This window comes from Bidens hawaiensis, unplaced genomic scaffold (genome assembly GCF_021521415.1).
Source record: "Bidens hawaiensis isolate Kalapana, Puna unplaced genomic scaffold, B.hawaiensis_p1.1 tig00021017_1, whole genome shotgun sequence".
NCBI lineage: Eukaryota > Viridiplantae > Streptophyta > Magnoliopsida > Asterales > Asteraceae > Bidens > Bidens hawaiensis.
Window position 1 is genome coordinate 232,359 of NW_027493244.1, and position 27,039 is coordinate 259,397.

The following is a 27,039-nucleotide window of genomic DNA, read 5'->3' on the forward strand; positions in this document are numbered from 1 at the left end:
CATCCATCCGTTCCACAAAACCAAGTCCAGGTAATACAAACTGGTGTTGAATCTTGGATGAAACCCATCAAAGCTTATTTATCTTCCGGATCACTTCCAGCAGGAAAAGCCGAGGCTCGGAAAATCAAACACAAAGCTTTAAATTACCAGATGAATGTCGGCATTTTGTACCGGAGATCATTTCTCGGCCCGTTGTTACAATGTGTAGACGTAGAAGATGCAAATTACCTAATCTGTGAAATCCACGAGGGTATCTGTGGACTGCACGCGGGACCAAGAATGACAGTTGCAAAAATCATGAACGCGGGGTACTATTGGCCTGGCATGCACCTGGACGCTGTGCAAGAAATCAGAAAGTGTGATTCTTGCCAGCGCCATGCCCCCAACACCCTGCGACCTAAAAACGAACTGGTTCCGGTAACATCTGCCTAGCCATTCCAAAAATGGGCTATTGACATCATGAGACCCTTCCCAGAAGCCCCGGGACGAGTCAGATTCTTGATAGTGGCCATCAATTACTTCACCAAGTGGGTGGAAGCCAAACCAGTTGCCTCAATAACGGCATCAAGCGTAAAAAAATTCCTTTGGGAATTCATCATATGCCGGTTTGGCCTCCCACAGGAATTGGTAAGTGATAATGGGACCCAATTTGCTGACAGCGGACTGCAGAAGTGGCTGAAAGAACTTCAAGTCACTCAAGTTTTCACCTCTGTAGCTCATCCGCAAGCAAATGGTCAGGTCGAAAGGACCAACCGAACTATCAAGGCGAGATTAGGAACTAAACGGACAGGGTCGTGGGTCGACGAACTGCCCCATGTACTTTGGGCTTTTCGCACCCAGAAGAATTCTAGCAACGCAGAATCCCCGTTTAGTCTGACCAACGGCACGAAAGCCATGATTCCCGCTGAAATCGGGATTCCATCCGCACGAGTTCTGTTAATCGATGATAATGATCACGAACTCAGGTTGAATCTTGATTTACTCGAAGAAAGGAGAGAATTAGCATCGATCCGCGAGCATAATTACAAGAGACAGCTTCAGAAATATTATAACTCGCGGATCCAAAAATGCGAATTTGATGCGGGAGACTTTGTCTTCCGCAACAACGAGGCTTCCGGTCAGGAACCTCTGGGCAAGTTAGCCCCAACTTGGGAGGGACCTTATAGAATCAAGCAAGTGTTACCTAAAGGTGCCTACAAGTTAGAGAAAATAGATGGAACTGAGATCCCCAGAACTTGGAATGGGGCTCAGTTGAAAAGATGTTATATTTAGCACAAGTGTTTTCTTATTGGCCTGCGTGCCTCAATAGACTAACAAGCCATATAATTTCCTTTATTGTAAGAAGGCTTATGCCCAATCTATGAAAATCTCATACTTGTAACATATGTTGTAATCTTTTATTGACAAGAACGAAGATCCGGATAGACACTTATATTATGGTACATAAGACAAAGTGCACCGGAGGAAAACAAGACTTCTTATCATACCAGTCAAAAGAGATTACAAGCAAAAGGAATCGTTTACAACAAAGTTATATATACATTCTTATTTGTTAACTGAGGGCTGGCTTATACTCTTATTTGTTTGTTTGAAAACAAGTTTGTAAAAGTGGGGCGTATTCACCTTTTCAATAGGATCGGCTTCCAACACCGTCCGTAGATCTCTTCTTGCTATCTCGCACCTATAGTACGAGTATAACATTCATTAGTCGGATACACGATCCGGCTTAAGACCTTTAGTCTTATCATCTCGATGAACCTTTAGTTCATTATTTCTTTTACTTTAAAACCTTTAGTTAAAAAGTAATCTTTATAAACCTTCAATTTATATTTAAAAACCCGACGTTTCTTCTTCTTTAAGAAACGTATTTCTTTTATTTATTATTTAAGCATATTCATAATACTTAAATAATATATTTTATAACAAAGAATAATTATACACACATATATATATACTCATATATATATCTTTATTTTTCTTTTCTTTCTTTTCTTTGTTATTTATTTTCTCTTTTTATATTCATCGAGTATAATTCCGACTTGGGCATTAAGCCTTTATAATATTTTAATATTATTTTGGTCGGGCATTATGTCTACCTTTGTTGGCTTAGAAATACCCCGGACACTTGGGCAACACTCCGACGCTACTTGCTTTTCAATTTTCACTTGATCAACACTTCCTTCCACACTTGGCACGTTTCTCGAGGCACCAATACTTCTTGGCACGTACTTCGAGGTAGTAGTCAGGATGTCGGGCAGCACCTTCTTCTAGTTTGGAACGTCATCGGGACGTGGCACGAATAACGAGGTACTAGGCACGGAAAACAGGGTTTTGGGGCACGGATTTCGAGGTGGATCGTGGGCACGCTTTACGAGGTAGAGAGAGAAGCTAGTGAGAGAGTAAAGTGTGTGTTTTTGGTGTGCAAATGGGAAGAGCCGGAGCTCGATATTTATAGGGCTTATCTCGGACCCATCGCGGTACGCGATGGGTCACTTGGCAAGCCCATCGCGTACCGCGATGTAGGCTTGCTGAGTCAGTGCCTAGACCTGCCACGTGGCAGGCACCGCTTACATGTGGTGACACGTGGCGGTCGTGTTGCCACGTGGCAGCAGACGCTGCCACCGTGTGCCACGTGGCACACGTGTCACGTGTGTTAGACATCCCCATCGCGGTACGCGATGGGTGTCTCCTCTGACCCATCGCGTACCGCGATAGGTCAGGAAAATCTGAATTTACATTTTGGTCCCTGGGGTTTGGACTTTGGCAGAATTGATCCCCTGACTTTGAAAATTGACATTTTTGGCCCGATATTTACGTGATGTTACACGCACCTTGCGTTGACCCTCTCCCGGCTTCATGGACGGATGGTCCAAACAACGAACTCCTCATCACATTAGTAGTCAAAGGTGATGGGGAAAATTGCTCAGTAGAAGGACGAAACGGAGACCCATGAACCAGAAACCCAGCATCGTCAACAACTGGGTTATCTTCCTCGTTCGCGATAGCAACCCCAGCATCGAAGAGATAATCTATCGACTGATTGGATGCTGGGCGCACACTGGTCCCCTCCGCACGCGCCTCGGTGGGAGGAGTACCAGGTTTATCCTCAACCACCTTTTCTGGAGAAATAGATGGTTGCTTCTCAACAATCGGAGTAGGCGTGGATAACTTCTCAACCACGTCATCCTCCACAATCAGCGGATCTACACAAGAAATTTGCAATCAGATCCGGACGTGACTAGGCTCCGACTTCCTCGAGCGCCGGGTTCGCTGTTTCTTTGTCTTAGGTCCTTTCCCGGCATTAGCGGCGCTAGTACCCGCATCACTTGCCTGAGAAGTTCGGAGAGACCTCTTCCGGTATAATTCTGCCAACAAATTTGAAACAGACGAAGTTTCATTAGCGTCATCCGAGCTTTCCCCTTCGGAAGTGGTAGAATCGTCACTTAAGTTAACAATTGTTCCATCCGAGGTTAGCACATTGAGAGGAGGAGGGTTCAAAATATACGCACCTGTTTCAAAAATAGAATCCGAGACAACCGGCTCGGCCCGCACACTCATAGGAAAGAGGAAGTATTTGGCATTCCTCTCCAGGACAGGCACCTGCTTAAGGTCGCGGATAGTTTTCCCCACGCACCCCTTATCATCATACAGGGCGTTAAGCATGGATCCGAAACCTGAAGAACAAACACGAAGTTAAAAACAGAACTTCGGAGGATTAAATTAAAAAAAAAAGTTGTAAACTTACGACCGTCCGGCTCAACGAAAACAGGCTCCATACCGGGAGCAGGCCATAGGCGGCTCATCCCCGCCCAGACAAGGGCCTCCTCAGGCAATACCCACATTGGTGTTAGCGGGTCAGTCAGTTTGCGGACCCAGTCGCGGTTCTCATGAGCGGCCGGAGTAAGGTCAATTAAAGGCTCGTTGCCTGACCGACGAACCATGGCTTCCGGCATCACATCCTCCGATATCCAGAAGAACTTCCTCTTCCAGTATTTGGATATCGTCCCAACCTCACGCCCGAAAGCCCTGTCAGACGACGAATGACAAGAAAACCACCCATTTTGACGGGTCATCTTGTAAAATACGGCGAAACGGTCCAGCCGAGGTACCATCTCATGAGCCATACATACGAACTCGAAGTGACGAATTCGCATGACGGCACCTGGGTGAAGCTGGGACAAGTGAATCCCAAACGCCTTCACCACCTTCATAAAAAACTTTGTGACGGGAAGACGGAAGTTTCCCGACACAAAATAATCAGCATATAATGTCATCTTCCCGGGAGGGGGGAAACTGGCAATAGAACCGGCAGAAGGGAATTCCGACCCCCACTCCGGTGGAATGCCATACGTTTCAATAAGTTTTTGATACCCATCTTTGTCCCACTGCACCTATATCTCATCAACAACTTCTGCCATCGTGCTAGTCATAAACGTCAAATGCTTGGTATGGTGATAAAATCAAAGGAATATGCAGAGAGTTTCAGAGAAAGAAAATAAGAGAGTAGTCAAAATACAAAGACGATAAAGCTTCAAAAAGAAGTTAACTCCCCCTATATATACTTATCGCAATTAATGCGATGGGATACGAACAGTGGAGAAAGAAAAATTCGACCAACAGATACTCGCCATGTCACGCGGGAAAATTCGAAAAAGTGAAAAACTTTGTACAGTCGGGTACAGTTGCAGCCGTCACAAACGTCCTGTCACCTGCACACGCGCCTGCAAGCTGTCAACTTGTCCTTTTTTCATGGTTATCCACAACAAACAGAAGATATTTTCTACCAACTTATAAAGAATAAAACCCCCCAAATACACATTAAGTCCAAAATTTCACCCGCATAAAGTACTTCACGCGGAAGAAACACTGGACTGGGGGGACTTATAGAGGTAGGGTACTGAAAAGACCCAAATACCCTTAAGTAACACCCGCGGGTCAACCGTGAACCTACCACAAGTCACCCGCGGGACATATAAACCATCCGCATAAGCATTTGAGGAAGAAACACCCTCGGAGAACATGCGGAAGCACCTTGGCACCCTCAGGAGTCATCCGCAAGAAGGAACTTTCTTACGCGTTAATGACTGTGAGGTATTACCTTGGGAACAACTGTCAAAAGTCAAATACCTTCCAAAAGATCTACCAAGATGCTTTCTTGGGCAATACGTGACCTCTCAACGAATCAATAAAGGACACCTGGCAAGGCCGTTATAACCGTGCACATGGCCAGTGTTGCCCATCAACCTATATCAAAAGGACGCGTGTCCAGGTGGTTATACATGCACATGCAACGTATAAACCGAACCTATCAAAAGAGGACACGTGTCCAGGTGGTTACGAGAGCATCTTCTTAAGGGCAGCTGGCCCAATCACTCTTCCCACACTCTTCGGCTATAAATACTCTCTTCGTTACCATGAGGTATTCATTCACTCCCACTGTATTCTCTCAATTTACTTAAGTGCTTATCTTGTACAGAGCAATACTTATTCTCACGCCAGAGGGTGGTTACGGGAAGACCCCCCTCTTGTCCTTCCCGTAACGAGACTCACGGTGTCTGTTTTGCAGGTTCCGGTCACTGGACTTTGGGAGGTTGTACTCATATCTTGGTTGTAATTATCGTATCCTACCTTGTGGACTCATTAGATCCAGAATCCATACCCAAGAATTGGATCTGTGTTTCTTCAATGTTGACACTTCATTTAACACCCTAAAATTTTCATTTCGTATTAAACTTTCGTTAAGCCATTTCTTTTGTTTTACAAAATACACACCATTTTAAGTGAATCATTACAAAACTATAGCCTTTTCTTTTGTTATATAAAATATACACCACTTAAAGTGGCATACATCATCATCATTATAAAACTATACATGAGTTTAGGTAGACATACCTCTTTTATTTAAAAACAAAAAATAAAGTTATACTTGGTTCTATAAAAATAATTTCTCTATATTCAATCAAATACTTGTCTAATGTTCATCCTTAAAGATGATTTTTTTCCTTAAAAGTAAACACGTTAACTTACTTTTAGCAATGCTAAGCAAACTATAAGTTACATAACATATCCCAATTTCACAAAAAACACAGGACTATCGGGTATGATTCGTTGACACAAAGTCTCAAATGCCACCTCTTTTTTCCATATTTAGCGTACACCAGGGGCGTAGCCACTAACATCTCAGGAGTGTCCCCCGTTCCCTGTGAATTTTTTTTAGTGTTAATAATTAATATGCCGAAAAATTCCCGACCGACCCCTGTAAAATTTTGGCACCGACTCCTGTGAAACTTTAAAGCCGTACCCTGTATAATTTCGAGACGACCCCATGAGATTTTGAGACTAACCCTAACAAAAAATACAATGACAATTTTATAAATATAATTATATAAACGTTATATAAACAATTTTTTCTATTAAATTTGAATTTAATATTAACAAGTCCATTAGTCCAATATCCAATCCAATTTTTAAGCCCAAAACCCAATTCAAACCCTACTCAATTTGTAGTCCAAAACCCAAAATCTCATTCTAACTTCTAAAATTTATTTTTTTGACCGCCTCTACTGCCTCACTTCGTCCTTTCGATGGATGATGACTACATTAACATACTAACGCCAAGAAAAAAACAAACATGAAAAATCGCCAATATTATGAGTATGATTGATTCAATGCGGTTCTAGATTTGCAAATCCAAGAGTTTGGGGATCGTTTTAACAAGGTAACATCCGAGGGCTGTTTGGTAGTCTCTTAATGACCATTCAGAGGCTACCTCTTAATTGTTAAAGAATCTGAATGGTTAAGAGGTAACATCAAGTCTGAATGGTTAAGAGATAACATCTGAATGGTAAACCATTACAAGTCGTATTCTTCTACTTTTTCCTTGGTAAACCTCTTAATGATTCCATTCAGATGTAGCCTCTTAATGAACATTCAGAAGCTACCAAACGGCGTTGAGTTGTTTGACTCCTTGTGATAATTTTCGGGCATTTTCTATTCCAAAAATATTACGATTAGTCGAGTTGTATCCATATGATTTTGATGAAAGTGATACAAGAAGACTCCTGGTTGAACTCGCGACATACATCGATAATTTGAAATGAGATAAACGATTTAAAAACTTGAATGGTTTAGCAAGTCTTGTTCAATTGATGGTTCAAACAAAGAAACACCATTCCTTTGCATTGGTGTATCGTTTATTCAAGTTGGCTATCGTATTACCCGTCGCAACCGCAACCGTTGAAAGATCATTTTCGGCGATGAAGTATGTGAAGTTCGATTTGCGTAATCGAATGGGTTATGAAAATTAAAGCGACAACTGTATTTGTTACATTGAGAAAGACTTGTTTGTCAATGTTAAAGTAGATGATGTAATGGTTAGATTTCAAAAAATGAAAACTCGTAGAGAATAACTTTAATATATTTGTTTTCTAATATTTTGTTTGGTAATTTTTTTTATATATATGACCCGACTCGACCCGATTCGACCCGACCGGATTCGACCCGACAGTTGTAGTAGTGCCGACCATAAAAATTCCCGACCCCTATGAGAAAATTTTCTGAATCCGCCACTAACGTACACCCATTGATGACTAGAAGCTCGGGCACATGGTTTTCAGACCAACATAATGTACACCACAATCACTCTTAACACGTTTATCATCACATCTAATTACTCATGATTTTGAATAAAAATAGTTGGTATGCTAACATGCTTTTGTACCACAATTATATGATAAGTGACTCTTTCTCTTGGAATTCTTTATCCCAATAAACATGCTAAGATAATTACATCAAATTTACACTTTTGTACTCCTATTCTTTTTTTAAGCAGCTCTAAACATATGAACCTTACCAATTTACCATACACACACACTTACTTAAATACATATACACGTGGACGCGCGTACACACATGTACATAAAGAGAGGGGGAGAGTTTTAATATTTGGTTTAAACTTTTATTACGTGTGAAAAAGAATTTAATAAAAATAATGTTTCACGTGTATTACTATATATATAATTAAGAACTTTGGTACCGTAATTGACATATTCTTGCGGCACCGTATTCGTCGGTGATTTTTGATTTTTTTAGTTCAGTTACCATAATAAATGTAATGAAAACTTGTCAATAGTCAAAAATATTTTTGTTTTAGTTCCGCGACCATAACAGAACTGAAAGAAACCGACTGAGTTCACGTAGACTTGCGGCCTTATTTTAAGCCCATGACCGACAACACTCCGTTCACCCCCCCCATTGATCATTGGTCCACCTCAGTTTTTATATTTTTTTCCCGTTTTTTAGTTACAGTACCGTAACGTACGTAATAAAACGACCATGTCAAGTTACTGTCTCAATGCTCAGGACCGACAACACTTGGGTTTACCATCGCCCGAGTTTGCCAACCAAATAAACATCGTCTTAAATATTTTGTTTTCTTATATGTTATATGTTAATTTAACGAATTAATTTTTTGGGTTTTAACGCTCAAATTTTAGCAATGGTGTGTATATTGTAACAAACGTAGCCGGTACTGACTAAATTTGTGTTGGCTCATCGTCGTAACACTCTGGTTTATCCAACGTTGGGTTTTACTAACTGCCCCGACGGCCGACGCAACGCGCCGAATAAAAAAATTCTAGTTTAGTATAACTAAATTCTTTTTCACACGTAATAAAAGTTTAAACCAAATATTAAATTATCAGTAACTATTTGCATGTGCTTATAAAAGAATAGTATACAATTGGTAGTTACCTTTACTGTCAATTGACGACACGACATGAGGGCAATAAAATAATAGAGAAGACGGAAATATAGATTAGGTATATCCACGCGTGTTAAGTTAATAAATACAACATTCATATAGTTTTCTGGTATTCAATATTATATTCAAGTAAATTATAATTTCAATACCGTTATACATTATAATATAAGAAACTGAATCAGTTTTGATATTTGATATTCTAAAAAAATCCCGAAGTAGAGTAAGCTTAAATGGTAGAATTCTTTTTCTATGACTGTTTATAAATTCCGTTCCGGTTGCATCTCTTAAAATAAGTTCAGTATCAATTTGATTTCACCTATCTCATAGATTCTAGTCAAAGATTCATAGAATCGAAATTCCATCATCGCTAGATCTATAGGATTTTAGTTGATATTTGATGGATAATGAGCCAGCCAAAAAAATCACCCAAATACTAAGAAATTCCCCCTTGACAGTAATATATATTGTAAGTGATATATGTTGTATATGTAAATACTAGATGTGAAAATATGCGGAATATTTCTACGAAAAGATAAAAAAAATAGAACAACAGGCTAGACGTAAATCAATATAAATAAGAAGAGCCGATGATATAGAAATACTGAATCGTAAATAGAGTTCAGGTTCTAATTCAATAGAAAATATAGATGGGATTGTCTATAATGAAAGACAAATGAAAGATTTTCTCAAGATTATTATTCATCTACTTGATATTTTATAACTTATAAGCATGGAAATAGGTTCAATTTTTAAACCGGTTTCCAAGTGGAAAATATTGGGCTAGTTTGATACTGGTTTTTAACAAGTTCGGTTCGGTTTTAGGGGGTGTTTGGGATTGCTTATTATTATCAACTTGTAACTTATTAACTTTTTAAAAAGTAATAAGGTGTTTTAGATTGCTTATATTGTGAGTGAAAAAGTTTCATAAGTTAAAATGTTGTAACTTATTAACTTAATAAAAAAGTTATAAGGAGGTAAAATAAGAAATTGCAAACACCCCCTTAATTGATTTAAGATCGATAGTTCGGTTTAGGAACCGGTTTCGGCTTTGGATCGCCTTCTTTTTTCTTTTAAATGAAGCCCTGTTGAGGGCCTTTTCAGACGGGACAACGGCCCATGTATGATCCAAATCGGCCCATTAACTATTAGTCATTGCTCCGTTCTGTACTCGCCTACTGTCATCGCTGCAACTGCCGCAATACGCCGTCGTATTTGATCTTCTGAAGCAGTGGGTTAGTAGTTCTTTCGTGTCAATTGGTTATTATATTGTTTAATTTGTTTAAATTGTTATAATTTTTATTAAACTTAACTTCTAAATTATTAAACTGCTTTAAGACATGTTTCTAAGCTTCAAATCTTCCATGTTCATGCCACATCATTATTATCTGTATAATACTGTGTTACATCACGACTGGCAAACGGGTCGGGACGGGTCCGGGTCAAGGGTCAGAACAGCTTAGGGTCGAAACGGGTCGTTTAAAAAGGGTTAATTTGGTTCGAGTCGGGCCGGGTTCAGGTTGGAAGGGGTCGGGTCAAAACGGGTAGGGGCGGGCTTGAGTTGCTGGCCAGAACAGCTTAGGGTCGAAGCGGGTCGGTTAAAAGCGGGTTAATTTGGTTTGAGTCGGGACTCGGGACGGGTTCAGGTTGAAAGGGGTCGGGTCAAAACGGTTTGGGGCGGGTTTGGGTCAAGGGCCAGAACAGCTTAGGGTCGAAGCGGGTCGATTAAAAAAGGGTTAATTTGGTTCGAGTCGGGACGGGTTCAGGTTGAAAGGGGTCGGTTCAAAACGGGTTGGGTTAAAAAACGGTTAAGTTGCTGTACATTTCACCTTTGCTTTTGGCTTTCGGCACCAGTAACACACACTCAAACGTCGGTTACACATACCGGGGCCGATAAAAAACGCGTCCGGCACCACTTAACGCGCGTAAGTGAATATCTGATTTTTTCAATTTTTACTTAGGTTATGGATGTGGGACATTGCTACTTAGACGGAAACGCAGACGTTGTCGAGTTTTGTCCACACGACTCGTTCCACCATGTCTTGGCTGCTTCAACTTACACCCTGCAAGAGGGTGATCAACCGAGTAGATCAGGAAGCATTTCGCTTTTTAATGTCGACCTGGACCGAGTCGATTTGTTTTATCGGTTGAAAACTGTTGGTATCTTTGATATGAAATGGAATCCAGTGGGAACCAATGCAACGCATCCGTTACTTGCTCAAGCAGACGCTGACGGGTTCGTGAACATTCATCATTTAAAAAACTCTAACGGTACGTTAAAATGTTAAATTGATAAAATAAAGGGATTACTATATAGAATAGTAACCAAGTTTTGAAATTGTTCCAATTAGATCATTTATAAAATCTTTTGTTCCAATCGGGTCACTAAAGTTTTCTTTTTGTTCTAATCCTAGATATTTTACCTGGATAGCAGGTTATGTTGGTTTTTTTTTTATTTTTAAATATTTTGACATTGCAAAATATTTTTTAAAAATTGAGAAATATAATTTTTAAATTGCGAAAATTGCAAAATAAAATCTGGAAAATTGAAAAAAAACTGAAAAATTGCAAAAAAAATCTTTTTTTTTCTTTTTGCTATTTTTCAGTTTTTTTTTTTTTTTTTTTTTTTTTTTGCAATTTTTCACAATTAATTTTTTTTTTCACAATTTTTACTAATTTTGTCAATTTAAAAAAAAAATTTCAGTGTCAAACTATTTAAAAATACAAAACAAATCTACAAAACTTGCTATCCAGGTAAAATATCGAGGACTAGAACAAAAAAAAACCTTTAGTGACCTGATTGTAACAAAAGATTTTATGAGTGACCTAATTCCAACAATTTCAAAACTTGGTCACTATTTTATAAAATGCCAGTGTGTCTAAAATGATTTGAACTTTTGTAGGTGATGTTTTAGAAGTACATAAACAAAAAGTCAGTTCGTCTATGTGTCTATGCTTAGACTGGAATCCACGGGCCACATTAATCTCAACGGGCCTTTCAAACGGCTCAGTTTCGTTAATATCTGTTGACGAGACCAAAACAAGTGTGCTACAAGAATGGAAAGCCCATGACTTTGAGGTTTGGGCCACTACGTTCGACCCGGACCAACCACATATAGTCTACACCGGGTCAGACGACTGCAAGTTCAAGGGCTGGGATTTACGAACCAGCCCGTCCAAAATTGCGTTTCAGAATTCAAAAGCCCATAAAATGGGTGTTTGTTGTATTGCAAAATCTCCACATGATGTTAATATTTTATACACCGGAAGCTATGATGAGCGTTTGAGGATATGGGATGTTAGATCGATTTCAAGGCCTGTTAATGAAACGTCGGTTAATTTAGGTGGCGGGGTTTGGAGGATCAAGAACCATGATGTTGTTCCCGGGTTGATTTTGGCGGTTTGTATGCACAATGGGTTTGCTATTGTTAAAGTCAACGGGAGTGAAGTCAAAGTGGTGGAGAAGTATAACAAACACGAGTCGCTTGCTTATGGAGCTGATTGGTATAGAGGGAGTGTACGCCAGTTGGACAATAAAGAGAAAACTATCGTTGCTACATGCTCGTTTTATGATAAACTCGTTCGAGTTTGGGTGCCAGAAAACGATGTTATTTAATATCTGTAAGTCTACATTCAATTGTCTATTAAAGATGTAAACTTTTTAAAAAATTCACTTGTTTTCGGTTAAGCAAGATTTTCGTCTTCGGGATAAATTGATAAACATGATGAAAAAGGAAATATCTTGATGAAAATGATAGATAGGGTGGAGAAATTTTTGAGGTTTTATTATTGGATTTGAATGAGGCTAAGGTTTTGATTTTTCGTGGTTATAGGCTAATGTTTTGTGATAATATATACATGGGACCATTGGTTTTGGAAGTATTTATAAAGTCTCTTTGTTATTTGTTATTTAGAAGAACTAGTAAACATGAACTGACTTTAATGTCATATGATCATGTAAAAAAACTACCTCTTTGCAAGGTTATAAGTTCATAGATTTATGAAAAATAACAAAAATATTTAAAGAAATACAAATAGAGTTGTAGGCAGTGAGGGTACATATAAATAAATAGAAGTTACCACTACTCATCCGTAAATGTAAATGTAAATGATGTAGGGTCTTTGATACATTGTTTGTCATTTTTGCAACTTGTCAGTGTGCAATAGGTTTGAGTATGATGGTTTGATGTTTCTGTTTTGGCCTCATAAACATTATCACTTCTCTTGGTGTCTTGCATCGACAACCCCCCCCCCCCCCCCCCCCCCCGGTCGGTCCACAAGAGATAAAGATTCCATCAAGGATGTTGTCAAGCAGAAACATTTGAAAAAATACCACAAAAAGGGTGTAAAAGTGGAAATTAAAATTTCAATTTCAATGTCAATTTTAAACATGTTATTGTCACTAACTATATTTATTAATCTCTACACTTTTAAAACTTTAAGAATAAAAATTCATTCAGTATATAATCATTAACAAATTTACCTATTTGTAAAAGAACCCCAATATTAAAATTTGATGAAATATATAGTTTATTAAAAAAATTAACAATAATAGTGTCTCTTGCTACAATTTGCTGTCTAACTGTATTTGTCTAACTGTATTAGCATGTTACATGTCTTCTGTTTTGTCTACTCATCCAACATATGTACCACAAAACATTTAATAGAAATCCTGAGTGGTTTATCATGTCCTAAAATCCAAATTAAATGACATTTGTACACCTATTGGTTTCATCATCAAATTAGTTCCAATCTTAAGTATTCACTATTCTCTTAAAAAAAACTTGAATTTCAAAAAGAGAGACAGCGATGTTATTTTCTTCAGTTAGTATGTCCTTATTTTTTTAATCTATGAGAATGTACTACTTTTGATATCCTCTATCATCATTTTAAAAAAAAATTATTTGAACTAATCAGATGCGTAGCTGTTATACGAATGATGCTTGCATTTGCTATATTGAAAATGAGTTGTTTATGTCTTTCTGATAGTCGCGACCGAAGATATTATGATTCGTTTTCAATACATGAAAACGCGTATGGAACAATTATAATACGTAAACTTTTTTTTTATATAATATAATTTTGTATTTTATTTAAATGTTGATAAAATAATTTTGTTATGGTTGTGATATTGTGTTTTATTTATTTGGCCGAATGATGGACCCGACCCATCCGGGCCCGAAAACTTTGATGTCGAAAAAAATCGAACACCAAAAAGTTCTGAACATGAAAAAATTCATGGCTTCCGCCACCGGAAGTCATTATTTTTGTTTAATAGTGTGATTAATGGCCAAATCATATAAGTCCTGTTACACACTCACTCACTCACACACTCACAGTTGTGGTCAGAGTGACAGTTTAACTTAGCTTTCTCATCCACAAAACCATTCAATCCCAAAAATAATAATAATAAATAAATAAATATAATAAATAAAAATCCCAAACTTTTATTATTCTTTCATCTCTAATCTGTCCACAGCCATGCACTCATGACCTCACACTACTCTCTAATGGCTGCTCTACTCAAAATGTTATTCACCAAACACTCATGGGTTACTTGCATACTCATTGTTGGATACTTGTGTATGCAAGTTAACAGTGAAAGCTCACACCTTTATGTTAAGTTAACCAAGAAACCTGAACCCATATCAAATCTTGACTCACCTACATTTGGTTTTCAACTTGGTAATAATGCTGACTTTTCTTGCACCAGTTGTACCTTCAGCTGCAAGGTTTGTAACCTACTATATATACTGTTTTATGTTTCTTGAAATATGAAAAAAGATTGAAACTTGATGTGAAAATTTTGATTTTTTTTCAAGATTTGAGCTTTTTGTTATGAAATTTGCATGCAAGTTATTTTTAAGATTAAATTTAGCCAAAAAGATTATGTCCCAATTCAGGAAAACTAGTATTTTAGTGTAAAGCCTCTAGAATTACAAATCTTGGCTTTGCTATTCAAAAGCTTCGTTTTTAGTAGGATTGACTTTGCTATTTAAAAGGGGGTTGCGGTGCAACTTGTTGCCCTTTACCTGCCACTTTATTGTAATCGTTTTTGAATTTAATGGTAAAGCAAGACTTATATTAGTAAAAAAAATAAAAAGTTGTAATCCATGCAATGGTGTTCTTGAATATATTGGGAATTGGGCCGTTTATAATTTTGAGATGTGTTTTATATCTTGTTGGGAAACATGCAATTCAGCAGTTGACCAAATATGTGTAAATTTGGATTCTGGCGGAGCCTGTTTGACCATAAAAGTCAAAACTTGGTTTTAGGCTTGTAGTTGAAGGTGTAATTGATTCTAAAGAACTTGGTTTGTGCTTGCAAAATATATTATGTTACTAGGTTAGAAACATATGTATTACACGGGTTGAATAAATTCAACTTGCTGTAAACCAGCAGTTTCTATGAAGATTTATATGTTGGATGTCGTTAGCTGTCGGCGAAATACGAAACAATGAAGATTTAGAAATTGAAAAAATGTAATTTAAGATAAGATATAATGGAAATCTTATGATTTAGTAAGTTTTAATAAAATATTAGAATAAATTTTAGATTTTTTATTATTTAATTATTTAAACTTATTATACTTTAATAAAAAAAGTTGCTTAATAGGAGAGAGAGATGGAAACAAAAAGCTGGGCTTCATCAAAAGTTGATATGTGACAACCTGAGTTACTTATTTATTATGATAATAAGATTATTTTTAAAGTGTTTCTTTAATCAGAATATACTCTTTTGCTTGCATTCAGCTGGATGATCAAATGCCATCAAACTGTACATCTGGAGAGATTTCTTACACTAGATTGCAAGACGGGAACCATACGTTTAAAGTTTGCAGCAACGAGTCTAATCTGACTAACTGCACTACCTATAACTGGACCATTGGTTACTCTACTCTCCTCCATGATATTAGTTTAATTTAGGTAGCTTTAAATCATGAACATAACTTTAACGAAAATATACTCGTTATCCCTGCAGACACGGTTCCCCCGACAGCATATGTGACAGCATCGACGTCCTTAACAAACGCTTCAAGCGTTTCTGCGTACATATCATTTAGTGAACCCTGCAGTGGTGGTGGCGGTTTTGGATGTTTATCTGCAAATGACTGCAGCGTAAGTAGGTATATGATTTGTGGGTGAGAAGGATTTGTAGACACAAAAAAAAAAAAATAATAAAATAATCATAACTCAAAATTTAATAAAAAACGAAAAAAGTAAAAACATAAAAATGTTTCCACCGTCTTTCTCATTCTCACAAAAAAAAAAAAACACAATGGTAGGTGAAAAAAGTCGTTTTGTCTTTTTGTTTATCATTGTGTTTTGTGTTTATTTTCGTCATTGTTTGTGTCTTTTTTTATTTATATGGTGTTGTATTACTCAACAATGTGCTATATTTTGTTTGGCATTGTGTTATATTTTGCGATCTATTGTGTCTTTTTTTAGTTATAATTGTGTCTTTTGTTCATTTTCGTCATTGTGTCTTTGATCTTGGCATTGTGTCTTTTCGTCAATTTTTTTTTTATTTTTTTGTATTTTTTTTAACGGGAATGATGGCGGAAACATTTTAGTTTTTTATTTTTTTTCGTTTTTTATTTATATTTTGAGTTACTATTTTTTTTGAATTTATTTTTAAGGGTTTTTTGTGTGGTCGTAAATCCTTCTCACACTTCTCATTTTTGTCTCCCTTTGTATTTTAACTTTACCCTATGATTTTGTATCTATATGTTATACATTTTGATCTAAGTGAATAAAGTATCTTTTTTTTTTACTTGCAGCTTCTTGTTTACGGTCAAGGCCAAGTTATTCCAAACAGTCTAAAAACCATCAAGCCGAATCTAAAATATTCTTTTTCGGTCAATTTGTCTACAAACGTTGATTACGGACGAGCAGTGTTAGTAACCGAAAAATATACGTGTAGAGATGCTGCCGGGAATCAGTTTACACGAACCACGGGTTCAAGTTTCTTGGTTCATTTTGGTAAGACTTATTAGTTATTTCCTTAAGGTCAAACAAGTAGTTTGACTTAAAAAGTCAACTGTACTAATTTCCTGTCCGGTTTTACAGATAGAAGAAATGTAAATGTTGACCTGAGGACTCATATACCCGAGCAGCTACTTCAACTCGATAACAATACTCGATCGGTTCAAGTGACTAACAAACACAAGAACTTGAAACTGTATCTATATTTTACCGAGCCTATAGTCAACACATCAACTGAAATCTTGAAATCACTCAAAGTTAGTCAAGGATCACTTGTTTCAACCACTAGCTATAACGAAAGCCTTGGAAACCGAAGATTCGGGTTTCAGTTTAAAGATATTAATGATATTGCCATCGTCACCACTGAGCTCGATTCAGGATCACTTGTAAGCAGACAAGGCACCCCGGTTTCACCAGTTGCACCTGTCACATTCCTATTTGGTATATTTATTTAAAACATAGTAGCTTTAACTTTAAAGTTAAAAGCTTAAAGCATTTAACTTGTTTTAACTTTTAACGGATTAATATGGGATTTAACAGATTCTCAACGGCCTGATGTGAGATTAAGCACGACGAACCATATGAAGACACAAGAGGAGCGTATCCCGGTGACGATAAAGTTTGTGAAGCCGGTTTTCGGATTTAATATGTCTCATTTATCGGTTTCTGGTGGACGTATGCAAGGGTGAGTGTTTCTTCTTTGAATATGTGTTTTTTAAAAAATATATTTTTTTTAAAATTCTGTTACATGATTTTGTGCAGTTTTCGTGAAATAAGGAAGAGTATCTACAAAGTTGAGATTTTACCGTTCGAAGAATGGGTGATAGTTCTCGTTCATGAGAATGTTACTACAGATGTTGCTGGAAACAAGAATCTAGCATCGAATGTCTTACGGTTTTTTCACTGTATGATTTCATTATTGAATCTTGCTAAACCAGTTACACACTTATATAAGTAGCATAATGAAAACCCCGTAAGATATTTTATATATTATTAATCAACTATATAATGCAGATTCTGTACCGGCTGCATCTTTGGCGCTTTCTAGCACTGCAACGGCTGCATTCGTGTTGACCGCCGTCGTTGCAACCCTGCTCATCGTTTCCACCGCTTCCCTCCAAAACTACGGAGCATTTGCAAGCCCGTCGCCATTATTAACTACGAGTCCAGCGAGGATTCTATTTGTAAGTTGTGTTTTTTAAACTAGTGTACACTTTTATAAAGAAGACGCTAACTTGTTTATTTGGTTCGTGAAACTAGCGCATTGTATGCCACATTCAAATCTTTGCATTATCCGGATGGTTAGCGGTTCCTTTACCGATCGAGTATAGTGAGTTTGTTAAGGGTTTAAGATGGAGTATTCCGTATTTCAAACTCCCGTGGGAATGTGGTTACGTGAAGCCCGTTTGGCCTATGAATCCACATTCATACGGTTCTAGAATCACCAGACCTCGAATAAAAGCCACGAGTCCAGACTCACTTTATGGATTGCCACTCACTGCAATGGAGTATAAATCATTTTTTGAGGTTAGTTGGTTTTATTTCCCAACATTGTTAGTTATTTTATTTTTCGCAACGTTTCTAATGGCGGGTTGTACACGCAGAGCCAAAATATTGTGCCAGAGGCAGACTATATTGCAGACTCAAATGATTCACACGGGTAAGTTTGACCCGTCACTTTGACCACTCACATGTTTTGGCATGCTCTATTAAGTTGGTTACAAGTATTGAACTTGGAATATTATTTAGGTGGACGGATTTTAAACGCAGCATGTTTTGGCTGGCGGTTATGAGTGGCGGCTTGATTATTCTGCATGTCTTGTTCCTCATAATATTGAAACTCCGAAAGAAAAAAGAGAAAGAAAACACTTACGTCTCAGTTATTTTTCCAAGATTTGAAATCTTTCTGGTAATTCTTGCAGTTCCATGTGTTTCTGCAGCTGCAGCGTCTCTACTCAAAGGTAAATATTTACTTTTGACTTTCAAGGTCAAACCTTTTACCTTTAAAATCCAAAATTTACTTGAAATTTCTTACTATCTTAAAATTTTAATTTTTTAAACATGTTTATGCTTTTTATACTGTTCACATAATCTCTTATACTTTCTCAAAACATTGGATTCCATACTGTTTTTCAACTCGACGAATAGTCAAACTTTGACCGCAAAAGTCAAAAATTTACGTTCGTTTTTGACTTTTTTTCAGATGGATCTGCTTCAAGTATCGCAGTTGGTACTTTAATACTCGGAATAGTGTTTTTTCTAATACTAGCATTATTTATGTTCTTATCTATCGGAATCTCACTCGGTAAGCTACTTCAATACAAAGAAATCCATCATGAAGATCACAAAATGCATTGGTATCAAGCACTTGTCAAGGTAACTTTAGGCCCGGGAAAACGAGGCCAATGGACCTGGATCAACACCTCAAATGCCAAATGGCTAACAATATTAGGCCCACTTTTCGAGGACCTAAGAGGCCCACCTAAATACATGCTCTCACAAATTGCTGGCGGGTTGGATTTCAACCCGTCCAGAAGCAGTATCATCGCGTCAGACGATGAAAACGAAGATGCAGAAGCACCCTTTGTCCAAAGGGTGTTTGGGATCTTAAGAATATACTACATTTTCCTCGAATCGATAAAAAGGGTTACTTTAGGAATCTTGGTTGGTATATATTCAAGAAACGCGTATTCTGAAACGCCCACGAAAATATTACTATGTGTTACTTCATTTCAACTTTTTTTCATGGTCCTCAAGAAACCATTTATCAAGAAAAAGGTTCAGTTGGTTGAGATAATATCGGTTTCTAGTCAAGTTGCGATTTTTGCGATATGTTTGGTTCTTTTGAGGAAAAATTTTTCTACCCATGACAAACCAAGTTCGGGATCGCGATGCTTTGTTTGTTTTTACTTGCATTCGTTGCGCAAATCTTGAACGAGTGGAACTCTTTGATATGCCAGATTAAGCAGCTTGATCCGGATAATAAGTCTATATGCATGGGGTTAAAAATAGCATCATGGGGGATACTTTTGCTTTTTGTCCCCATTAAGTTAATGAAAAACATTGAAAGCCGGTTCCCATTAAAGGGAAGGACATGTGACGCCACGTTACCATCGGTAGTACTGGCTAGGAGGTTTACTAGCTCGAGTGTAGAGCGACCGTGGATGAAGCAGTTGAGAGATTTGGCTAAGTCTAGTTTTAGTAGAGAAAGCGGTGGGACTCCAACTGACCCGTCGAGTAGTCAGACGAAATGGAGCGGGTTTTGGGGTGAGAAGAGAAGTGGGAGTTCTTCGCAGGCGACGTCGATGGATTCCAAGTCGAAACCGAAAGCAATGTATAAGGATTTTGAAGCTCTTTTTGGGTCAAATAATAAGTGATTTTGTGCATGGTTATTAATATAAGGTTTGATGATTAAAGTTAGCTTGTAAATATGATTAATGATGAAAATTGGTTGCTAAATGCTAATTAACATATATGAAGATATGCAACAAGTATTAAGATTTTAGATTGGGATATGTTATTCCAAATTTAGAAGTTTATTAGTTTTGGAATCCAATTTAACAAAACTTTACCTATTCCAAGATTTTAACATCCATTTGTGCGCATAATAGGGGTGTGTGTTGCGGTTCGGTGCAGTTTTTGACTAAAACCAAACCGGAAACCAAAACTTCGATTTATGGAGTTTTTTGAAACCGTCGGTTTCGGTTTTTCGGTTTTTGTTTTGATTTCGGTTCGGTTTCAGTTTTTTCGGTTTTGCCATTTGAGCTTGAAAATTTTAGGCCGAAAAAACATTTGGCAAAAAATAATGAATTTAGGTAGAAATAATTATGTTAATTGTAAAATAATAGACTATATACATTTAATTAAAAATATTGGAGTTACATATTTATTAAATTCTTACAAATTACTTAATATAAAATATAAAAAAAATTAATTAGGAATTCGGTCCGGCTCGGTTTTTTCGGTTTTTTTTTTACATGCAAAACCAAAACCGAACCGTTAGTGTGGTTTTTACAAAAACATAAAACCAAACCGTCGGTTTTTGTTTCGGATTGGTTTTTTCGGTTTGGATTTTTTAGTTTTGTGGTTCCGGGTCAGTTTTTTCGATTTCTTGCACACCCCTAGCGCATAATCACATAACTGTATTTAGATAAGGGTTAGGCTAAACGTAACTTTAACACGCATGATTTCCCTTTTAATCCCAATTCAACAATGTTCATCATATTTATTTAACACTTTATAACCACTAATAAACCTTTAAAGAAAGTTGTATACCCATAAGTATATTGCATAATAAACTTATAAATGACATGTTGATGTGTACCATAAGTATAATGTGCACATATATATATAACTTTGTTGTCATTAACATCTATTACATATGAAAGCTTTTGATTTGTTTGTTTTCTCTAAAATAATTCAACTTCTGGTTTTATGAATGAAATAAGTATTATTTAAAACAAGAATTCATCAATTTACCGCATTTATTAAATACCATCGTCAACTGCGAAAAATCTCCTCTAGCGTAACTTTACTTTTGCCACAAATTTACGCATTATATGAGTTTAGTGTCCAACTGAAACCAAGCTAGCTTGTTTCCAATTATAATCAATTATCTTATGATAGATACATACACTAAGATAACATGGTGAAATGGAAGACTATTTGTGCTAGTGCACATCTAGCAGTGCAACCAATAGAGACATCAACTACGTATGGTGGGGAGTTTTTAGGAAAGTTTTTAAACTTTATAAAATAAACTGCTTTTATATAAAATAGTTATCTATCAAACTTTTTTTTTATAGCAAATCAACTTATAAAACAATGATGGCTAACTTGAAATGTATGCTTTCAAAGGCTCTGAATTGGTAAGTGTTCTTGAACTATTTGAATGGGTTCATGGCTCAGAAATAGATGCATCTGAAAAGTGTAAAGTTACCAATTCTGCATCAATCTTTTTTGACCATGGTCCTAAGAACAACCCATGTTTTTTACAAATGAAATTCATCAAAAAGTGAGTCATGGTGTTTTTAGTTAACTTTTTGCATGTGTTTATGTACATGCCACTTTAACTTGTAACATTAAATTTCTATTAATAGAAGTATGTTGGTATATATTAAAGCATAAGGTACTTGGTATAACAAAATAATAACAATAAGAAAACATACATTTTATAACACTATAAGCTTGTATACAACATATAATTACATCACACATTTATATCCAAAGTTTCTAGGAATGCTATTAACATTCTAACATATATATCAGTCTCACAAGAAAATCGCAAGTGTTTGGTTCGCCTCTATGTTTGCCACCAGGCTTCTCTTTATAAAGAATACTTTCCTCTTTTAGCAAGAAAAATCTATGTAAATTTTTTTTTTGCGATTTAAAGAACATATCGGTTAGACTCCGGGAACCATTTTGACAAGAGAAAATGCTTCAGTTTTATAACTAAAACAAAAATTCCGTAACATGGTACGTGCAACATTCCCACCGATAAGTACCTGCAAACATACATGTCAAATGTTTAGATTTTAGAAGCAATTTTTCGATGAAAACACACATAACACCTAGACTGTGTGTTCTTGTAAGAAAACATACCATAATGGAGATAATGGATATGAGAGATCAAGAAAAGGATATGGCCACCTGTTAAGATTATTATCAATGTTAGGAGATACATTAGTTAAGGTTTATTGTAACTATTTATATCATAAGTAATTAAAAGATAGAGTAAACTGCGGTTTTCGTCTCTGTGGTTTGTCTAAATATGTGATTTTAGTCAAATAGTATTAATTTGCGATTTTCGTCTCTGTGGTTTCGTTTCACTTGCAATTAAGCTCGACTCCACTAACCTCGTTAAGTATGTTCGTTAAATCCATCAGCGTGCCCCTCACGTGAGGGGCAGTTTTGTCCTTTTTCTCCATAAATAAACTCCAACCCTAATTCTGGAAGCCCTCAAGTGAGGGGATAAGTGTATTTGGGAAAAAAAAGGACAAAACTGCCCCTCATGTGATGGGCACGCTGATGGTTTTAACGACGTTAGTGGGATTAGGTTTAATTGCAAGTGAAATGAAACCACAAGGATGAAAATCGCAAATTTAAAACTATTGGACTAAAACCGCAGATTTGGACAAATCACAGGGACGAAAACCGCAGTTTACTCTAAAAGATATGAAAGACTGATAATTTACCAAAGTGCTATGCACGCGTGAACGACCCATTGGAAGACGACGAAAACACACGTCCATAGGCCAAAGTATGCGATTCGAAACCATGGGAACCGCTGCAAATTTCATATATGTAAGGGTCATAATCGGAAATAAAAAGTTTCGGTTTTGTTAAAAATACGAAAAACAACTTACCAAGCTATTTAAGGCAGTGTCACCAATTAAAAAGACAACATTGATAGAGTGCATATTTATAATCAACTGCACAATATAACATCCAATAATCATATAAAATTACTTAAACGATACATATATTTATTCGAATCGAACAAAGGGTATGCTGCACTTACAAAATTCAAATTATAATCTCTAATGGCGAGAAACGGAACTATGATAAACCAGAAAACACAGTCGGTTAGCACAACTGCGCCTGCCTGCATCTGAAAAACAAAACATTGTCATGAATGTTTACTTTTTCGGTAACCTTATTATTACTGCTTTTGGTATTTTACCTGAAACATGATTTGAAAAACATAGCCCCAAAAGCCCGCGACTTGTCGAGTATCCGTAGGGCCCACGTATTTACCCGCATTGGGCATATTGGTAATTTCAGCTTGTTCTTCATCTAACTTGTCACTTCTGCCACCACCAGCTTTGTCGTGGTACTTGTAGCATCCATATATTGACAATAAAGATCCAACCTGTTTAAAGAAAGACACCAAGAACATAAAATCAAGAAACTGAAAATAAAAAAAAATAAAAAATTGCAGCTTTAATAAAGAAAGATAAAGAAAAAGTGTGTGTAACATACCCCAAAATATATAGTAATCAGTGTAAAAGTCCACCTGTAATAATAACCATCCAAAAAAGCACATCTTTTAGAATCATAAGTTATATGATTAACCAGTTGCATAATTTTACATGTTTTTGTACACCAAATGAACCCATAAATTTTTTTTTTAAAAAAAAAACCCAAATTAACACCATTTCTTGATTCTGTGTGATTATAATGTTAAAATTAAAACCGTAGATTTTTAAAAAAATGCATGACAATGAAGAATCAGAATAAAGTATGTAACTTTCAAAAGGCTATCAAATTTAAGTAAATAATAAATTAAGAAAACAATTTAGTATTAAAAAAAATACCCAAATTAATACCATTTTTTGATTTCTGTGTGATCATAATATTAAATTTTAAAAACCATAGATTTAAAAAAAATGCATGCCATTGAAGAATCAGAATAAAGCCATTCTTGGTATGTAACTTTCAAAAAGCTATCAAATTTAAGTAAATAATAAATTAATAATAACAATTTAGGATTTAAAAAAAATCACCCAAATTAACACCATTTTTTGATTTCTGTGTGATCATAATGTTAAAATTAAAAACCACAGATTTAAAGGAAAAAAATGCATGCCATTGAAGAATCAGAATTAATAAAGCCATTCTGCTATATATGTAACTTTCAAAAAGCTCTCAAATTTAAATACATAATAACTTAATAATAACAATATAGGGTTTTTAAAAAAATCACCCAAATTAACACCATTTTTTATTTCTGTGTGATCATAATGTTAAAATTTAAAAACCACAGATTTATAAATAAAAATGCATGACATTGAAGAATCAGAATAAAGCCATTCTGCTATATAACTTTCAAAAAGCTATCAAGTTTAAACAAACAACAAATTTAGGATTTAAAAAGGTGAATTTAAGCTAATTGTGATGTTTTTAAAATATATGCAACATATTGTTAAAAAAATTCTTTAAAATCAAGGTTAAATTCAAGATAAAAACTTACTGTGTGTAATAGTAAAATATACCACCACCATCAACAATTGCATTAAGAATAATAAGAACCAAGAGCACAAAAAAAGCAAATATTCTATAACTCATCAACCAAGCTGGATGTATTCCTTTCAAACATGGCATCCAAATTTCATCATCATACAACACTCCACCATAATCATCTTCATCGTTTTCGCGGTTTCTTGATTTTCGATTCGAGCCTGCACCTTCATATTTTGTTATAAGATATGAAGCTATGCCCATTGCTAATAACACCCATACAGAACATAACAACACTCTCCAGTTTAACCAGTAACTTGAAGTTGTTGTATCTGGACCCATGATAGGCTGCCACGTGTGCTTTGACCCTCCTGTCAAAAAATCCATCTTTGTGACAAAAAAAAATATTGATTTTTTTTTTGAAGATTTATGAATTATTTATGGGAAAGATTAAAACTTTAGCAAAGATTGTGTTCATGAAAGAAGATGATGATCAATTGATCATGTGATATATATATATATATATATTATATATATGAATATATCATATAGCAAGCAATGCAAGTGTTTCAAGAAAAAGAAATAAAGATTAAATTTTTTTTGTGAATTATTATGGGAAAGATTAAAACTTTAGCAAAGATTGTGTTCATGAAAGAAGATGATGATCATGTGATGTATATATATGTATATATATCATATATAGCAAGCAATGCAAGGGTTACAAGAAAGACAAAAAGAACACCTGCCCATGCATATTGTGCTTGATACATTAATGGATGAAACCATGAAGCTAGCATAAGTAAAGATTCCAAACTTTAGATTTGAATTTGCATAAAAGATATAGATTAAAAATCATTAAATATGAGAAGACTATTGAAAGAAGATGAAAAGATTTGAAGTTGTTAATTGCAAGCAAAGGAAAGTTGAGATACTCACAGGAGGTATGCAAGAACACAAGAGATACTTTGCTTCGTTGGTAATGGTTAAGATAATTTTTTGTATTTATATAGATTAGAAAAAGTGTAAGGTACTACTACTATCTTTAAGATTTATAAAAAATAAAAATTGAAAAAAATATTAATAATATGAAGTTGTGCTTGGAGTATAAGCTTTGTGCTTTTAAGGTGTTTTACATGAGAAGATTTTGGGGAACAGAGAGCTATGTTTTGTGTGTGGTCTTATGTCACAATCTCAATAAAAATATATGCTTTCTTCCATGCAATTATATTATTCTTTTTATAGAGGGTGTTTGTCATTTGAGTTTTTTCCAGGTGGAGGCCCAATATCTAAAGAATGTTTTGATAGTTAATAATTTATACATTTAGTGATTAGTCTATAATCTTTATTATAAAATACTTAAGTTAAGTTTAATAAACATCAATAATTTGCAATGAGTAAAGATCATAAATTTATTTTCTACACTAGTCCATAATTTTGGATGAGAAGAAAAAGACTGTTTCTAGTAAGTCACTAATAATAACTATCAACCATTTTTGTTAAAAAAATTTAAGATGTTATAGAAAATTAAATTTTATTTTCCTAATCTTGTAATATATGTTCACAATTAATGTCATAATTAAACATAATATACTTTCAAACACCAAAAAGTTCTTGTAGCCTAATAAGAAATGAGCATCTTTTGCCGAATATAGGTACCATACCGCTACCATATCAATACTACATTGAAGCGATACCAACTGAAAACCATTAGTACTGGTTTTTGTTTTTTATGTTTTGGCATTGGTACCATTCAGTTTTGATATTTTCACTGGTATCAACACTGATGGGTAGTGAATCAAATAAATCGACATGGTATTTGGTTTTATGGTTTACTCATTTTTTGTATCGGTGTTTCTTTGGTACCGCATTGAAACGGTACAATCTTCTCCCTAAATTTAGTAATAATAAGATGTGTAAACAGTGGTATTATTTTGGAGTATAACTAGACGGGTGTGTTTGTTGTTAAAACAAATATGCTTTCAAAATCAATAAACACTTATTGTATTGCGATTTACTTTAACAACGATGCATTATGTTAGCCCTAAACAGATTATGTGAGTTTGGAGAAGAAAGGAAAACGAACGTTTTAAGGGGCATTTTTGGCAATCAGAGGGATAATCAATGCAAGTATTTATGTTAAGGCGTTTTTGAGAGTTCCCATTTGTTGTTGCAATTATGCGATGCTATGATTTTACGTCTCCTAATATAAGTTGGAGCCTTTCTATAAAATCAAACCCATGACTAATGGTTTAATTGTTCGCCCATAATCGGTAGAATGCCTAATCAGTGGTCTTTCATATATTTTCATCAGCTTTATCTACTTAACTCATAATAAC

At 35.7% G+C, this 27,039-nt stretch overlaps 3 protein-coding genes across 3 annotated transcripts; 2 read left to right on the forward strand and 1 right to left on the reverse strand.

The window, feature by feature from the left end:
• Positions 1–9,935: 9,935 nt before the first annotated feature.
• On the forward strand, positions 9,936–12,416 carry LOC143562428 (uncharacterized). The gene is made up of 3 exons (XM_077050228.1): positions 9,936–9,989; positions 10,720–11,041; positions 11,662–12,416. The coding sequence occupies exons 2-3, from the start codon at positions 10,723–10,725 to the stop codon at positions 12,372–12,374; spliced, it is 1,032 nt and encodes a 343-aa protein (XP_076906343.1). The 5' UTR covers positions 9,936–9,989; positions 10,720–10,722; the 3' UTR covers positions 12,375–12,416.
• Positions 12,417–14,076: 1,660 nt separating this feature from the next.
• Positions 14,077–20,121, forward strand: LOC143562437 (uncharacterized). Its single transcript, XM_077050233.1, has 13 exons — positions 14,077–14,490; positions 15,512–15,647; positions 15,741–15,877; positions 16,540–16,741; positions 16,829–17,185; positions 17,285–17,429; positions 17,507–17,649; positions 17,759–17,928; positions 18,005–18,271; positions 18,349–18,404; positions 18,494–18,705; positions 18,948–19,642; positions 19,705–20,121. Exons 1-13 carry the CDS (start codon positions 14,248–14,250, stop codon positions 20,119–20,121), a joined length of 3,180 nt encoding a protein of 1,059 aa, XP_076906348.1. The 5' UTR covers positions 14,077–14,247.
• Positions 20,122–21,928: 1,807 nt separating this feature from the next.
• Positions 21,929–25,510, reverse strand: LOC143562430 (uncharacterized). The gene is made up of 9 exons (XM_077050229.1): positions 25,446–25,510; positions 24,717–25,074; positions 23,726–23,759; positions 23,427–23,615; positions 23,265–23,354; positions 23,110–23,175; positions 22,939–23,030; positions 22,346–22,393; positions 21,929–22,248 (listed from the first exon to the last, which is right to left on the reverse strand). The coding sequence occupies exons 1-9, from the start codon at positions 25,498–25,500 to the stop codon at positions 22,131–22,133; spliced, it is 1,050 nt and encodes a 349-aa protein (XP_076906344.1). The 5' UTR covers positions 25,501–25,510; the 3' UTR covers positions 21,929–22,130.
• Between the last annotated feature and the right edge of the window lie 1,529 nt (positions 25,511–27,039).

Coding starts and splice junctions, on each gene's coding strand:
- LOC143562430 (XM_077050229.1), bottom strand. CDS start 25,500: ATGCTAGCTTCATGGTTTCATCCATTAATGTATCAAGCACAATATGCA. Junction 23,616..23,725: donor TGATTACTATATATTTTGGG/GTATGTTACACA, acceptor TTCTTTAAACAG/GTTGGATCTTTATTGTCAAT. Junction 23,355..23,426: donor TTTTTCAAATCATGTTTCAG/GTAAAATACCAA, acceptor TTTGTTTTTCAG/ATGCAGGCAGGCGCAGTTGT.
- LOC143562428 (XM_077050228.1), top strand. CDS start 10,723: ATGGATGTGGGACATTGCTACTTAGACGGAAACGCAGACGTTGTCGAG. Junction 11,042..11,661: donor CTCTAACGGTACGTTAAAAT/GTTAAATTGATA, acceptor GAACTTTTGTAG/GTGATGTTTTAGAAGTACAT.
- LOC143562437 (XM_077050233.1), top strand. CDS start 14,248: ATGACCTCACACTACTCTCTAATGGCTGCTCTACTCAAAATGTTATTC. Junction 17,430..17,506: donor TCTGGTGGACGTATGCAAGG/GTGAGTGTTTCT, acceptor GATTTTGTGCAG/TTTTCGTGAAATAAGGAAGA. Junction 19,643..19,704: donor GTTCGGGATCGCGATGCTTT/GTTTGTTTTTAC, acceptor TTGATATGCCAG/ATTAAGCAGCTTGATCCGGA.